Raw genomic sequence first — 17,992 nt, 5'->3', positions numbered from 1 at the left:
CCTCTGCGCGTTTTTGGGTCTAACCGGTTATTACCGAATGTTCGTCAAAGGGTATGCTCAAACCGCCACACCCCTCACCGATTTGCTTAAGCAGAAGGATTTTCTTTGGACTCCTCAAGCCGAAAAAGCCTTCTTGCAGCCTAAAAACAATATGCAGAAGTTGATCACTTTGAGCTTCCCAAATTTCAATGAATCGTTCGATGTCACTTCTGATGCTTCGGACCAAGCTATCGGTGGGGTTTTATCTCAAAACAACCAACCAATTGCTTTCTTTAGCAAGAAGTTATGTTCGACTTTACAACAACAGTCGACGTATACGAAAGAGTTGTACGCCATAACCGAGTCGGTCAAAAAATGGCGCCAATACCTTTTGGGCCGTCCCTTTCGTATGTTTACCGATCATCACAACCTCAAGCATATCGTCTCGCAAAGCATCCATACAACCGAACAACAAAAGTGGATCACTAAGCTCATGGGGTTTGAATTCGAGATCCATTTCAAACCAGGAAGAGAAAACCATGTTGCGGATGCTCTTAGTCGGGTGGATCTTCCATCGTTTTTGGCCATCTCGTACTCTAAAGCTTCTTGGTTATCCGACACTCGCAAATACTTTCAAACAAATGTTGATGGCAAACAGCTTGTTGACAAAATCACAGCCGACCCACATGGGTTTCCGCATCACAAGCTTAGAGACGGCCTCGTCATGGTGCATGGGAAAATTCTGATCCCACCAATTAATGAACTTCGCCAACAGCTGTTAGAGGAATTTCACTCCTCTTTTTTGGGAGGTCATGCAGGGATTCATGCTACATTTAAACGGTTGTCATCTTCGGTTACATGGCTCGGATTAAAAAGGGATGTTTCAAAATTTGTTAAGCAGTGCCACATTTGCCAAACAATTAAAACTCCTACTCACAAACCCTTTGGTCTTTTACAGCTGTTACCGAATCCCGAATATCCTTGGGTCGACATATCCATGGATTTTGTTACGGGTTTACCGATATCTCGTGGGAAAACAACCATTTGGGTTGTTGTAGATCGCCTGTCCAAATTCGCGCACTTCATTGCATTACCGTCCAACTACACTGCTCTTTCACTTGCCACGATCTGCATGCGGGAAATCTATCGTCTCCATGGGTTACCGAAGACAATAGTGTCGGACCGAGACCCTCTCTTTGTTAGCCATTTTTGGAAGGAACTTTTTAAACTAATGGGAACGAAGCTACTACATTCAACTGCCTACCACCCTCAAACGGATGGACAAACAGAGGTGGTTAACCATTGCCTTGAAATGTACTTGCGAGCATTTGTTTTCGATGAACCAAAAAGGTGGGAACGTTTTTTGTATCTGGCCGAATTCGCTTACAACACTCATCATCATGTTTCGATTAACATGACACCGTTTAAGGCCTTATACGGACGAGATGTTACTTCCATTCATGAGTATACACCAGGGTCCACACGGACAGCTTCTATTGATGAAACTATGGCTCAACACAACAATGTTATGCAATCCTTAAAAGAGGCTATGAAGTCGGCAAAGACTCGCATGGTTAAACAGGCAAACAAACATCGAAAGGATAAGGAATTCTCAGAAGGTGACTTCGTATATTTACGGTTGCATAAGTATCGCCAATTATCGTTATAAGGCCGCACGAATCAGAAACTATCTCGGTGGTTTTATGGGCCATTCAAGATCTTGGAACGAATCGGAGCCGTTGCCTACAAGTTGGAGCTACCCGCGGGGTCTCGCATTCACCCGGTTTTCCATGTCTCTTTACTCAAACAATGTCATGGTCCCCTCCAAGTGACACAGCAGGTCTCAACGATATCGCACCTGAGTTTACAATAGCTAATCTTCCGGAGAGCATACTTGATTGTCGTGTGGATGATAGCAATAACCAACAGTTTTTTATCAAATGGATGTCCACTCCAATAGCCGAAGCCACATGGGAAAATGCTGATACGTTCAATCGTTTATTCCCAAACTTTACCGACATCGAGGGCAATGTTGAATCTCAAGAGGGTGGGGATGATACGGCCCACCACAGCCCTGATAATGAGGACTTGCACCAGCCCAATAGAAGGTCATCAAGGAGTGTTAATCGGCCCAAACGGTTACTGGACTGATCCATAAAAAAACACATTTTGCTTGTTGCTTAATTTACGTAGGATGCATGGTAGTTACTGCATGAACTATTAGTGGGAACATGGTGGGGAATTGTTGCATGCATGTTCCTGGGAATAAGGTAGTGGAGATCATGTCTTCTCACCATTTTGCATATTTAAATTCATTGTACTTTGCTTTGGAATATATGAAGAAAATCATCCCAAAAAAATACCCTCACTGTGTTCTATCTCTTAATCTGCATAACCCTTCCCTTCTTGAGTCTAACAGAAAGCAAGATGGGAATTCTGGTGTCCCCTCCTACGATCGGCGATGGCCTAATCCAGCGCATACACAACCCACGACTACAGAAGGGAGATTGGTGAATCTAACAGTGGTCTTCTTACGGTTTGGCGAATCATGTCGGTGGTTTTAATGGACCAAACAGCTGCGGCGGCTAGGGTTTCTTAATCTGCATATTGACGACGATGGTTGATTAACTTAGGGTTATGCCATATTGTTGCAGAAATGGTGGTGGTTTGCTCATGCCCGGCGTCTGTGTCGGCGTATCCGATGATGCTGACGGTGGTGTTTCTGGTTTCATTTGGCGCCGGTAGTGAAAGATTCCGGTGGTGCGGCGAGATGGTGATAGTGGGCTGGCTGAAGATGAAAATGGAACTGTTTGTATCTTATGATTTAGGGTTTTAAGAGAAAAGCTGATACCATGTAGAGAGAAAAGAGACAAAGTGAACGATGTGACCCAGCTTTCTTTTTCTGCAACTTGGCATCTATTTTTCTTTTTTACTATTGTTTTTTTAATTGATTAGTGAAAAATCTAAAGAATTGATTGATTCAAGTAATTGTTACTTAAAATTGTTTTTTGCTTTATAGTAGTTATAAAGTCAAACTACATTTTATCATCAATCATTTTTCTTATTGTCTTAAAATGTGATTATATAAAATAAACATATTGTAATAACAACTAATTAAAAGTGAAAATATTAGTCAATTTAGTATTAATGAATATAATATATAAATGATCTACAATAAGTAATCCAATGGATTGGTTCTGTGTAGTTAGGTGACTCTAAGTAACTATCATTACAGTATTTAATCTCTTTAAATTTAGTTCTCTATATCAAGTTTAATCTATTGTTTCTTGATACTTTTCATAATAAAACTGGAACCCTAATTATTGGTTGTGCATAAAGCAACGCAAAAGGTAAATATGTATGTGTACTTTGCCTACATATTTTTAAAGGCAAAGAGCACCTTGATACCTCAAAAAAAAGAAGGCAGAATGATGCATTATAAAAAGGTCACACTGTGGAAGTCACAAATATTTAAAAGTTAATTACCTATAAAACCATGTTTTTAGGTCGAGCGTTGGTCAAATTCGTATTCAACATTATTGATTTACTATATATACATACGGTTTTGCCGTCGCGACAAGGAAAATTAGTAGTTATATCTAAAACTAACATTATCTTGGACATTTATCTTGATTTTCACACCTATCCATAAAGGTGGTCCCATCACTGAAAGGAACTTTCATTTTGTTATCGACAATCCACATGTAATTTCAAAATCACCCATTAATCGTTGAAAACCTGTTCCACTACTTTATCAATAATTATGTTTGTTGCTACTCTCGTGCATTCGGATAAGTGGAGGTTTGGGTTTTCACGCATTTAGGAGAGTAAATGGGCTGGCGGCAATCGAGTAATCGACTTTAACCACAACGCCCGATGTCACGATGATTGACACATGATTCCTTCCTGTTAAAAAAAGAAAACGCTGCATTTATGCATTTACTTTGATGTTTATTTTGTCCCATTCAATTTAATTATATCTAAAACTCCAAGCTCATCTTGAACATAAATCTTCATTCACGTGGAACAAAAGTCAACTTTGTTTTCACACCTATCCATAACGGTGGTCCAGCCACTGAAAAACTTTCATTTTGTTATCGGCAACTCTCTTGTAATTTCAAAATCACCCATTAATCGTTTTCAATTTGCTCCACTACTTTATCAACAATTATGTTTGTTGCTACCGGCAATGAATATGAACCCTCCTCCGTGCAATGGTCACAACTTTGCCGTCACTTCGAGTTTCACGAAATTCTTTCAGCAACGAAAAACTTCGACGAATCATTAGTAATTGGGCGTGGAGGTTTCGGGAAAGTTTACAAAGGTAACATTAAAAATGGATCAACTGTTGTTGCTGCCGCCATTAAACGATTGGATACTATGTCGAATCAAGGGGCATCCGAGTTCTGGGCTGAAGTTGAGATGCTTTCGAAGTTGCGTCACTGTCATCTAGTGTCTTTGATTGGTTACTGTATGTTGGTTCAGTTCTGTTTGATCATGAAGGAAAACAATATAAATCATACCTGTCACAGCAGATAGTGCAGAGGAGAATCCAGTAATGGAGTTCGACATGCCTGTCATCTTTATTCGGTTCCTCCTTAGGGTGCTGACTGATGATGGTGACTTAGAAAACCGAAAAGGGTATCGGTTAGGAGAGGAGGTTTCGTGATGATGTTATGGCTTATGGGGTGTGAATTGTGAAACTGAGTAACCCTTAAACCTCCACCTTATTCTCCTTATATAAGCACCCAGGAGGAAACCTAATTAGTTACTAAGGGTAATATGGTCCATCAACAATTACCAACTAATTAAATAATAGGTTCTAATATATTTTGATCTCTATAATGTAAATGATTAAGATGGCTATAGATTAAATATTAAACATAATAATATTTAATCTTACATTCTCCCACTTAGCCGAGTAATCATTTACTATGAGTATTAGATAAGCCTGATCAGGAGTTAACACTCATTTTAGCCTTAAACAAGTACTATAGCAGAAAAATACAGCCGTTGAATCATTATGCGACTCAGGACCCCCATTAATCATACTATAGCCTTAATTTAAAACCTAATCATCATGATCAAAATACGCGTAAGCCCTTTGTTTGATTTGTAACTTTTATTTGTCTATATGCCATTATGTCGACTTGACATATTCTTAGAGACGTACAAAATCAAACTGATGAGGAAAATTAACTAATACTTAGACATTCATAGTACGATATCCAATTGCGCATGGCCATTAATTAATACCCGTCTATGAGCTCTCTTAATAAGACTTATGGGTAATAGCCCTTCAGTTATAGGATCCTTAAGCATATCATGAATGCATTCGATACAAACTTAGTTTCCTCAATTCGTTCATAGACGAATAATTAATTGCGTATCGAAACTTAATGCAGCACCTCTTGAACTGTTACTGTTCAAGGAGTTATGGTAGCTGACTTTATCACACTAATTCTTCAAAACATTATATGGAGTTAATAAACTTATGAGTCCACTGATTAAATTTCCAACAACATTTAGTGACCATGTTATGTCGTTATAACTTAGGTTGTTAATATCAGTGCATTATGACTCCTCCATGAAATAGGTTTTGTCTGCTGACATAAAGATATACCCGAAACTGCATTTTTATAATCTTTGAATATCTCAAAGTTAGAGTAATAAACCGGTTTTAATTCTCACTTCTTCTTTAAATTGTAGTCTCTCGTTTCTTTTAAAGATATTGTAATACTCCATTAGATGCTACACATTAATCTAGACATATCTAGTGTGTTGCAATATGAGTAATATCTAAAACGAGTATAGACTTAAACTTACATAAGGCTTCTAATTAATGAAGCGTAAATAAATAATCTCATTTATCCTATTATCCTCTATAGGAGAGCAATATTGATTGTTACATATGTAAGGACCCATTTAATGTTAAACTTATGGAACGAAACTAATATCCCATTGGGTCTATCTCAGTATGTTATGATATCAATCACGTAAGAGATATCTCTGAGTTTTATTATATCAAAGTTTGTGTTAACAATGCTTTGACTTATGTAACATATGCTTGTCAAAGAATGTCATCTATATAGACAAGTTTATTTTAGTTGCTCCCACTCATCTTGAGGTAGGTACATTAATCCACTTGATTCTTGATGAAAATAATTACGTTAGCTTTTCATCACATTATGATGTTTGCATTAACCCATACATGGATATTATTGGCTTACAAATAAAGTGTTCTTTAACCTTCAGTTTGAAACTTTAGGTTGTTATCTAATGAACATGTAAATGTGTCAGCCATTTATTAGGGAAAATCGTTTTAATGTTCATCTAATGTAGCTTAAAACTATTATAAGCTACTAGAACAGTGATGATCCTCAAAGAAATCTTTTGTTAGATATGTAATAAAGATTCTTTAATAATTTATCTCTTCCTGAGTACAACCTTTGACAACCAATCATGCCTCTTTGTGTCTTAACGCTTATATTAGGATTTGATTTAGTTATGAACACTCTTAGGTAATTCAATCAAATCCCAAACGTTATACGAACACATAAAATCAGTTTTACTAGAAAACAGTTTTATTTCATTTAGAGGATGGATTGACACTAATGGCTTAATTTGAAGAGATAGGATCAGTAAACTTTTCCAAAATCCATTTCAACTTCAATTAGGGAGGTTATGTAATCATCAAAGTTAGTAGGCTTTTAAACCTAGATGACCTCCTGAGTTGATTATTGGGTTCATTAGAAGTTTCAGTTTTATGGATTAGCTCTTGGTTAGGTTGCTATCATTTTCATTCTAAGTTTGTAAGAGTTGGTGCAGTATAGTGTACAAGAGGTGTAATCGGAGTTAAATTCGGAGTGAATTTAATGACACTCTTCCCCCCGCCTCTTGTATTCCTTGCAAGTCATAATAAGGACTTTGACTGCTCCCACTAACCTTAGAAATCTTTAGGAACTCAGCATGCTTAGGGTCAATACTTAACGACCAACAAATTCTAATAAAGAAAACAAATTAATGACATTAGTCGTTGTAGTTTCTCTTGTTGAGGATTACGTTAGTTTAGGTAAGAAATCTAAGTGCGCCCACAATTAAGCAACAATGAAACTTTTGTAAGAGTAGCATTAGATTTAAGGAGATAAGGTTTGATTGAACAGTGTCGTGATGGAGCGATGTCTTGTACAAGAGGTGGAAATTTAAAATTTTCAATCCCCATCTCTTGCAACTATTGCAAGTCATTATTAAGACACTTAATGCTCCCACTGATCTTTAATATCTCTAGAATGCTACAAGAGAAGTTTCAATGAGCTACGTGACGTGGGAACCTATCACATATACGTTAGACTTTATTTGATTTCTTTAATGTCCAGATATCATAAGAAACTTTAAGGACATATTTAATAGAAATCTGATTAACTACATATATGAATAGAGTTCTTCTAAGACCGTAGGCCATATGCGACAAAATTTAGATACAAGTTGATAGTCTTTCAAATGATAAATGAATTATGTCTGAATATTCCATTTGGAATAAGTTCCACGAATGTCAATGAATGACTTATGATGGACCCATACTTATTCCTTAAGCCAAGTAATATTTAGGGCTGTAACGTCATGATTTAGAATCACTGAAAATGAGATTAGATGAAAAAATCATCCTCATTAACCATGTTATGATTTCTCATGAATTTTGGTTCTAATGGATGAAATTTATAAGTCTCATTTTCCTTTTGTCAAATTCTCATTAGCATGATGACAAAAGTTGTGAAAAAATAAGGTATCATCTAGTTTCAACTTAGTAATGTTTCTATCCAGATATTTAGAACAAATAAGAGGAGAGTTTAAGATAAGTGTGACTTTATGTTGACTATGCAAACCTCACAACCTTCATAACATTGCTTAATTATGATACTATATTCTGATTAATCTTCAGAATATATAAGGTATCGAAAAGCGTTGTTGGAAGAGTCTTCATTATGGTTCTTATAGTCTTGACATTTAATTTTGTCACTAACTCTCATGTTAGTTATTTGTCGAGTTCTGGTAAGGAAACGTATGGAACTAGAGTCAACTAATCATGTGTTAATTGGAATATTAAAATTATCAGACTTAAATATCATTAGTAAGTTACTATCTAATTAATTTATCCAACTGTTCTTTAGAATAATGGATAGTCTCGTTGCTTATGCCTAGTCTAATGACATAATTATGCAGTGAGATTTTCCCTTGAAGAACCTTAACGTTGGGATTAGCACTTGTAATTTGTCTATGGACTATAGAACAATCCTCTCTTAAGGTTTTAGTGGTTGTAAGGTGAATAACATCTTATTTTCCAGTTTCAAACATTTATTTCTATGTACATATGTTGCTTATCAACACACTCGTTATACTTTGGTACTTTTGAGTGTTATAGCTGATTTATAATGCATCAAATTGTACAAATGAAAACTTAGTATGTAATGTACTGGAAAATGTACTTATTTCCATGCGTAAGCCCTTAACTTTATGGGTCATGGTATTGTACATTATAATATATTCACATATACCACTTAACCATATAATTTATAATTAGTCAAATGAAGACATGCACCTTAGGAGTTCTTGTAATTATTCCACAATTATAGATTAGTCTTAGGAAAAAAAATTAATCTGGAATAACTTTAGTGATAGCAATTATATTAGAGAGTTCTTGATTATCATAAGAGACATCATGTTCGATTTATCCTAATCATCATGCTCTACTTTTCTTCTGTAGTGCCTTATCAGAAGAGAGCAATAAGGATCATCGTGTCTTAAGAGATAATCAAGGATTTAATTTAAGAGCTAATTCTTATAGAAACTTTAAATAAAGCAAAACATTTTAGGCTTAGGAATTAGAGTGGATGAGATATAGATTTATAGAAGAAAATTATAGTGAGTAAAAATTATGGGTACTAAGAATAAGGCAGACAAAATGATCACAAAAATTAATTGAGGATCATTAATATAAGGATCATTATGTGAAGAGGTTGTGATATGTCTATTACTAACATCAAAATAATAGACTACTTAAAGTTCTACTTAAACGAAGACAAAACAGCTTTGGCCAGAAGTGTAATCATTTAAGCATATGTGCAAAGTGGTTGTAACAAATCAGCTTTGGCCAGAAATTGAGACAAACACTTTAGTTATGCACTTGTTGAGTATGCCATCTATGAATGAATTAAATCAGCTTTGGCCAGAAATTAAGACATTCATGCTTATGATGCACACACAACATAGCTTTTCGTAATACTTGGATGATAAGTAGATGCATCAAGTCAGCTTTGGCCAGAAATGATGCATCAGAAGCTCATTCAAGCAAAGCCATTTTGGTTTTGTAAAACATTATTTGATCCTCATTAATTAACTAAATAATTACAAAAACCAATCATTTAATAGCAAACCACCCGTTAGCGCGGATCGAGTCGCAACTTAAAATAATGAGATTTCACATTTAAACAGCTTAAAATAATGAGATTTCGAGTCGCAACCACGATTTCGACTAATGACGTTATGGTTGCGAGTCGCAACTACTGTTTCGACTAGTCACGTTATGGTTGCGAGTCGCAACTACGGTTTCGACTACTCACGTTATGGTTGCGAGTCGCAACTACTCACGTTATGGTTGCGAGTCTCAACCTCATGGTTGCGAGTGATGACGTTATGGTTGCGAGTAGCAACCTCATGGTTGCGAGTCATGACGTTATGGTTGCGAGTAGCAACCTCATGGTCTCGACTAATGACGTTATGGTTGCGAGTAGCAACCTCATGGTTGCGAGTAGCAACCTCATGGTTGCGAGTAGCAACCTCATGGTTGCGAGTAGCAACCTCGTGGTCTCGAGTAGCAACCTTATGGTTGCGAGTAGCAACCTCATGTTCTCGAAACTTCCTGTTACAGCTGTTAATTGTGACGACATAACTGAAAATTCGAAATCTAAGGGATTATGGGATATTATTTCCTGTTTTAAAGTGATCTAATTTTATCAACATATTTCGAAAATAATAACTGTTTATCTAATAACAGTTTCGAATAAAAATTAAAAGATAAAATTAGATCAAACATGGAAAAAAACACCCATTAATCCTCAATCATTCCAAAACATAACAGAATTTTCGAATTTTCACATGAACATGATGAACCCTAATCATAAAAAATAAAATTCTGGAACCCGAAACCTGAATTTTAATAGTTTTACTAAACAGATTTCGGCTAAAATTATAATCCAGTTAATTCGGTGAACAAAACAATTAATCTTTTCATCGAAATCATGATTTCGAGTCGATTCTTATGACTCGAAACCGGCTGTTAAGGTCATACGATTTTTAAAGAAAAATTCCGTTTTCCAAGTTTCAATCCCAGAATTATGGATACGAAAACAGAACTGACTAATCAACATATGCTCTGATACCACATGTTGGTTCAGTTCTGTTTGATCATGAAGGAAAACAATATAAATCATACCTGTCACAGCAGATAGTGCAGAGGAGAATCCAGTAATGGAGTTCGACATGCCTGTCATCTTTATTCGGTTCCTCCTTAGGGTGCTGACTGATGATGGTGACTTAGAAAACCGAAAAGGGTATCGGTTAGGAGAGGAGGTTTCGTGATGATGTTATGGCTTATGGGGTGTGAATTGTGAAACTGAGTAACCCTTAAACCTCCACCTTATTCTCCTTATATAAGCACCCAGGAGGAAACCTAATTAGTTACTAAGGGTAATATGGTCCATCAACAATTACCAACTAATTAAATAATAGGTTCTAATATATTTTGATCTCTATAATGTAAATGATTAAGATGGCTATAGATTAAATATTAAACATAATAATATTTAATCTTACACTGTAATCACGAAACAGAGATGATTCTGGTCTATGAGTATATGCCACGTGGAACACTTGCAGATCATCTCCACAAACTTGGTACCCCTCTTTCTTGGTGTCAGCGACTCAAGATTTGCATAGGTGCCGCTCGTGGGTTAGACTACCTCCATACTGGTACCGGTATAGAGTTTGGTGTCATACACCGAGATGTAAAGAGCTCAAATATTTTGTTAGATGAAAGTTGGGCTGCTAAAGTTTCGGATTTCGGGTTGTCTATAGTAAGCCCAAAGAATCAGGCATCGACTTATGTCAACACTCTTGTTAAAGGCACTTTTGGGTATATCGATCCAAATTATTTCGCCACCGGAAAGTTGACAAGGAAGTCTGATGTGTATGCTTTTGGCGTGGTATTGTTGGAAGTGATATGTCGGAAGAGGGCAGTTGATAATAGTCTTGATTGCGGAATAGCAACATGGGCACAAGACTCTATCAAAGCAGGTCGGTTGAAGGGTATAGTGGATTCTGATATAAGGCGTGAAATATCCACAAAATGTTTGAAGCAATTTGCTAAAATAGCGGAAAGATGTTTGGATAATTATCCAAAGAACCGTCCTACGATGGCTGAGGTTGTCCTTAGTCTAGAATATGTGCTGACCTTACAAGAGAAAACCTATAATTTGTCGCAAACTGCCAGCAAGACGATATTTGGCAGGATGGTTGATAAGTTTTCGTTCAGCGACAGTGGGCAGAACTCAGGTATATTCCAGTCTCCTCATTATGTGTGTGCAGGTTCTGTTCTTTCATGGAGTTACAGGTTTGGTATAGAACTTACTGAAGCGCAATAACTTTTAGAGTTATAGATATGGGAATCAAACCAATATCAATTAACGGTTTTCAAAACTTTTAGCCATACTCATTGTTCGGGGTACATTGATATGAATGGATATCCATAGAAGTATCAACTAGTTTATTCGATAGGAAAATACTATGAATAGGTTATAAGGTTATATGGTGAAATAAGGCAAGGGACTGGTTGTACGGTTTGGCCTGCCTAACCCAATTAATAAAAGGGTCATGTGCAGGGGTCTCACTGGAAGCAGCCTCTCTATTCCTACGGAGTAGAGGTAAGGCTGTCTACATCTTACTCTCCTCAGACCCTACCTTAGCTTTGCTATTGGTGGGATTTACTAAGTATGATGATGATGGTCATGTGCGGGTTAGGTTGAAGATAAATGGGTTCACACACCAATTTATTATCTAAGTTCAAGTTGCCAAACTTGATTGATTATAATTGAAGAATACAACGAAATATATAAAGGATAAATACAACCTACCTATTTTACCTAGGGTTGTTCTTCGGGTTTTCAAAGTTTAAAAACCAACCTGATAACCAAACTATATATTACTTGGCACGGAGATTTTTTTTTTTTTTTTTTGATGAATTCACTGGTAAATATTTTGACCTCATGCACATACATAAATACATATTGTGTAGCTGAATTTGCATGTTTTTAGCAGATTGAATTAGCACATATTATATGTCACACACCACTTTATTTCTATGGGTGTAAGTTGCTAGTTTTTATAAATATTATGTTCTTGAAAAGTAGTGATAATGTGTTCATACCTCATACAGGTATGGATATTGGATCATTCATGTCCAAGAAGCCTTATATGAACTTAGGATCCCTCACACCCAAGAGGTGGAAGCAACTTACGCCTAGAGAAAAAATCTTCCAGAAAAATGGCGCTCTATTATTGGAAGATAAACTAAAAAGCGGTGTTGGTTCCATAAAAATTTTTCAAGCAGAAGAGCTAGAAAAAGCGACTATGAATTTTGCAGAAAGTATGATTATCGAAAGAGGTGGTGGTACTGGCATTGTGTACAAGGGAATACTATCAGATAACCGTGTGGTAGCAATCAAGAGGTCTAGAACATTGGACGAAGAACAAGTGGAGCCATTTATGAATGAAATTCTAATTCTGGGACAAATTAATCACAGGAACGTGGTGCAACTTTTGGGATGTTGTTTGGAAACCGAGGTCCCATTGCTTGTTTGTGAATTTGTTTCTAGTTACAATCTTTACCATCACATACATCATAATACAAGCAGCACTGGAAGATTTCCATTGGATAGCCGTTTAAGAATAGCACATGAATCGGCCGGTGCACTTGCTTATCTTCACTCAGATGCGACGACGACGATCATACATAGAGACGTGAAGTCAGCTAACATTTTATTGGATGAAAATTACACCGCAAAAGTTGCAGATTTTGGTGCCTCAAAGTCACTCCCGTTGGGTCATGACCAAGTGTTTACAGTAGTTTACGGGACGTTAGGTTACATGGATCCTGAATATATGATTACTGGTCAACTAACCGATAAAAGTGATGTGTATAGCTTTGGAGTGGTTCTTGCAGAACTCCTGACAGGATTAAAGCCAATTGATGAAGAAGATAAAAATCTTGCAACGGTTTTTGTGCAGGCAAAGAGGGAAAATCGGTTGCGTGAGATTGTTGATCATCAAGTTTTAGAGGAGGTGACTGATGAGCAGCTAGACGCAGCATGTAACCTTGTTTGTAGATGCCTTGACAGAGAAGGTCAAACAGGCCTAGCATGAAAGAAGTTACAATAGAGCTTGAAAGATTAAGGAAGCTTAAACTGTTTAATGTCTAACATGTATAGTTTCATGTTTCAAGTTTAAATCTCTATGAATGTTATGATCATGCATGCAAGGGGCCATAAGAAGACAATGTAGATTGGATTCTGCCGTCACAACACTTCTGTTCCTTCAAATTTGGAGGCTTTCTCAACTTCCCACCACCGCATGACTTGTGTGAAGAGAACAAAGGTTGACGGTGCATGGCAGCGGAAGTCAGTGAGCTTCGTTTGGTCTGATATTTGAGGATATGGTGATGGAGGGGGGAGGTAACAGTAAAGTTGCTTCAATTAAATCATTTTATGCGAAGACTATGATCAGCATAGTCGAATGTGAAGTTTGTGCAAAAACATTTCATTGGTAGCACAATTAGTCCAAATTAATGTGGGTATAAATGCAAACGCAGCACTACAAAGCACAAACTGAGAGAAACGATGATCAATGATGGAAGCGTGAAAGGTAAGTTGAAAGATCATTTGGATAATCTGTTCTTCATCTGAATGTAAATATATTGATGTAAAAACTCCAAAATATGTGTAGAATTTGAAAATTTTCTAGTGAATTACGATAGGAAATTATCTATTGAATCCAAGTATTTGTATGTATATATATATATTATCAAGCTAAGGTTATCAACGAAATTTATGAACATTTGTTGTTTAATACTGAGTTCATCATAGCTAAGGAACTGTAACACGCCTGTGTAGTTATATTAATTTTTTAGTGTTTTTTAGGTTTCAAATTGGTACTGTAATCATTGCTAACTTTCAAAATGGTTATCATAATCGCTGCTTATTTCTCCTTGGCTGTTGTAGTGGATTGCATTTCTGATCATTAACACGATTCCTGGTGGCCATTGAGTCTACACAATGGTGCCGTGGTAACTGAATCATCGAACACTTGCTCTCCATTGGACCATTGAATTTGTTTCTCTTTTAGAGTGGAGCTACACTTTCGTGTGAGTGTGAAACAATAAAATAAATATGAAATCAGATCAGGTTGTTTCTCGTAAACGCTTGTTTACAAGTAAGGAAAAGAGATGAGATTTTTATATGTATAAACCCACCATATATACATATGGAATTTTAGTATGTATTCATAATCACTTAAACTTGAAGCATGAAAGATAACTATGTCGACATGGTAAAGGTCTCGTTATTAGGACTAACAGGAATATCATAATTAAGATCAACTTGTTCACTTTGAGTCCTTAAGCTGCTTATCTTGTGTTGTTGAAGTTCCTTATTCTTTCAAGCTCTAAGGTCACTTCTTTCATGCTAGGTCTGTTCTCACCTCGGACGTCAAGGCATCTACATGCCAGGTTACATGTTGCTTCTAGCTGCTCAGCATTTGCCTTCTCTAAAACCTGACGATCGGTGAACTCAAGTAATCGGTTTTCCCTCTTTAACTGCACAAAATAGGTTGCAAGATTTCTTTCTTCTTGGCATCTTTCAGAATCAATGGGATGTAATCCTGTCACGAGTTCTGAAAGTACCACTCCAAAGCTATACACATCACTCTTATCTGTTAGTTTACCTGTAAGAAAAAAATCAGGATCCAGGTGACCCAACGTTCCTTGAACTACTGTTAATTCATGATCATGACCTAATGGGATTGACTTTGAGGCACCAAAATCTGTAATCTTGGCCGTGTAATTTTCATCCAACAAAATATTAGCCGATTTCACATCTCTATGTATGATGGTCGTTGTTGTATCTGAGTGAAGATATGCGAGTGCACTAGCAGATTCATATGCTATCCTTAAACGGCTATCCCATGACAATGTTCCTCTGCTTCTTGTATTATCATGAATGTGACCATAAAGAGTGCCATTAGAAACATATTCATAAGCTAGCAACGGAACTTCAGTTTCCACACAACAACCCAAAAGCTGCACCACGTTCTTGTGATTAATTTGTCCAAGAATTTCAATTTCATTTACAAATTGGTCCAATTGTGATTGGCCCGATGTTCTGAATCTCTTGATTGCTACCAAACGCTTATCTGGCAGTATTCCCTTGTACACAGTACCGTAACCACCTCTTCCAAGAATCATACCTTCCGCAAAATTCTTAGTCGCTTTTTCGAGCTCTTTAGCTCGAAATTTTTTCATGGAATCAACAGCTTTTTGTAGCTTATCTTCCAATAACAGGCCACCGTTTTGCAGGAAGATTTTGTCTCTTAGCATAAGTTGCTTCCTCTTTTTTGGCATGAGAGATCCAAAACCCGTAGCTCTATGGTGCTTCTTGGGCATTAGTGATCCAAAATCCATACCTATATATAATTTAAGGAATAACAACACCTTTTTAATAATAATACATTTCCAGAAACTAGCATGATACTATATAAGTTTTCAAAAATGTGTTGAAGGGTTGTGAAGATGTTGTGGGACTAAACGGGTTGGAAATGTGTAAATAGGATAAAGTTGTAATTGTAAAAGGGTGGCTGCGTGAACCTATAAATTATATACTATATACTATTAAAGTCCTAAGTTAAACATGTCGCTTATAAAAAGCTCAACCGCAAATGACCTGTTTATTAAATGTGTTAGGCTGGCGAAGCCGTTTACAGAGTGACCTATTTAGACGTATTCATAGCATTTTACTATCAAATAAACTAATTGGGATTACATATCAAGTTCTACAAGCACCCCAATAGTGAGTTTGCTCGAGTGATCAAGTATTCCTGGATATGTTAAAATTCCCAACTCTGTCTTGGCTTATTCCCAAATCCCTATTTAAAAGACTCCATGAAGGAACATAAAAGGAGGGAAGAGATGAACATAAAAAGGTTAGTCAATATGTAAATAGAGGCAAAAGACTAAAGACATGAAACTTTTGAGAAATCTTTTTTAAGATGTCACAGATCTGAGATTTTGTCCTCATAATACGACCAACACTACGTTTTCCCACATAACTACGATCTATTTTATTTTATTGTAAGATATGGGAGACGACGTATCTCTGTTTCATTAATAAAGGCAAACATAGACGCACAAATTTAAAGAATCTGCACACACATGAATGAGGAGATTAATGTACCTAAATTCCAGGCCTTTTTGCGATTGTTAGAGAAGGAAAACTTATCTACAATTCTGCCAATTATTGTCTTGCCTGCAGTTTGCAACACATTATCGTTCTTTGCTTGTAAGGTGAGTACATACTCCAGACTAAGGACAACCTCAGCCATGTTCGGACGGTGCTTTGGATGGTTATCCAAACATCTTTCGACTATTTGAGCATACTGCTTCAAACATTTGGGGAATATTTCACCCCTTATATCAGAATCAACTATACCCATCAAACGACCTTCTTTCATAGAGTCTTGAGCCCATGTTGCTATTCCCCAATCAAGATTGTTATCCACTGCCTTCTTCCGACACAACACCTCCAACAATATTACCCCAAAAGCGTACACATCAGATTTCCTTGTGAGCTTTCCAGTGGCAAAATAATTTGGATCGATATAACCGAAAGTGCCTTTAACAAGTGTGCTGACATAAGTCGATGGCTGATTCCTTGGGCTTATTTTGGATAACCCGAAATCTGAAACTTTAGCTTCCCAACTTTCATCTAACAAAATATTGGAGCTCTTGACATCTCGGTGTATGATACCAAACTCAATACCCGTACCAGTATGGAGGTAGTCTAACCCACGAGCCGCACCTATACAAATCTTGAGTCGCTGACACCAAGAAATAGGGGTACCAAGTTTGTGGAGATGATCTTCAAGTGTTCCACGGGGCATGTATTCGTATACGAGGATCATCTCTGTATCATAATTACAATAACCAAGTAATGACACAAGATGACAGTGACGTAACTTGGAAAGCATTTCAACTTCAGTCCAGAACTCGGATGCCCCTTGATTGGACATGGTATCCAATCGTTTAATGGCTGCAAAAAAACTTGTGGATCCGTTGTTAATAATACCTTTTTAAACTTTACCAAAACCTCCACGCCCAATTATTAATGTATCGTCAAAGTTTTCCGTTGCTGAAAATATTTCACGAATTTCGAAGTGACGACAAAGTTGTGACCCTTGCACGGAGGAGGCAGAGGTGGTGGAGGGTAGAGATGCATTGCCAATAGTAGCAAACATAATTGATTACTGAGGAGGTCGAACTAGAAGTTGAAATTGATCAAACAATATATAATTATTGATGAGGTAGGTCTAAGAAGTTGAAATTGAAATGGTTGGCTGATAGTGAGTTGATACATGAAGGACCCAGGCTGGCATGACAGATATTAGGGGCGGACCCAGTGCATTGTCTGTCTCTTAAAAGTTTGGTGTAATGTAAACAGAATCAACTCAATGGTCAAACTGTTACGCTATAGGGTATGGTCATGATCACTATAACGAGGGCCGGCCTGTTAGGCTTACGACCCTAGGCACAGGCCTAGGGCCACCCAAATTCTAGGGCCACATATTTATTATCAGTTTTTTTTTTTTTTTTTTTTTTTGTATAGTATACTCATTTAGCCCAATAAGAAAGTCTAGG

At 36.9% G+C, this 17,992-nt stretch overlaps 2 protein-coding genes across 2 annotated transcripts; one reads left to right on the top strand and one right to left on the bottom strand.

Annotated features, from left to right (window-relative positions):
- Positions 1-4,022: 4,022 nt before the first annotated feature.
- On the top strand, positions 4,023-14,143 carry LOC110877242 (CBL-interacting serine/threonine-protein kinase 23). Its single transcript, XM_022125400.2, has 4 exons — positions 4,023-4,458; positions 4,620-4,626; positions 10,867-11,586; positions 12,467-14,143. The coding sequence occupies exons 1-4, from the start codon at positions 4,150-4,152 to the stop codon at positions 13,450-13,452; spliced, it is 2,022 nt and encodes a 673-aa protein (XP_021981092.1). The 5' UTR covers positions 4,023-4,149; the 3' UTR covers positions 13,453-14,143.
- A 375-nt stretch (positions 14,144-14,518) lies between these two features.
- Positions 14,519-17,723, bottom strand: LOC110877241 (putative wall-associated receptor kinase-like 16). The gene is made up of 2 exons (XM_022125399.2): positions 16,533-17,723; positions 14,519-15,765 (listed from the first exon to the last, which is right to left on the bottom strand). Exons 1-2 carry the CDS (start codon positions 17,365-17,367, stop codon positions 14,711-14,713), a joined length of 1,890 nt encoding a protein of 629 aa, XP_021981091.1. The 5' UTR covers positions 17,368-17,723; the 3' UTR covers positions 14,519-14,710.
- Positions 17,724-17,992: the final 269 nt, after the last annotated feature.

The sequence above is a fragment of the Helianthus annuus genome, chromosome 9, assembly GCF_002127325.2.
Source record: "Helianthus annuus cultivar XRQ/B chromosome 9, HanXRQr2.0-SUNRISE, whole genome shotgun sequence".
NCBI lineage: Eukaryota > Viridiplantae > Streptophyta > Magnoliopsida > Asterales > Asteraceae > Helianthus > Helianthus annuus.
This window is presented reverse-complemented; position numbering and strand designations above follow the sequence as displayed.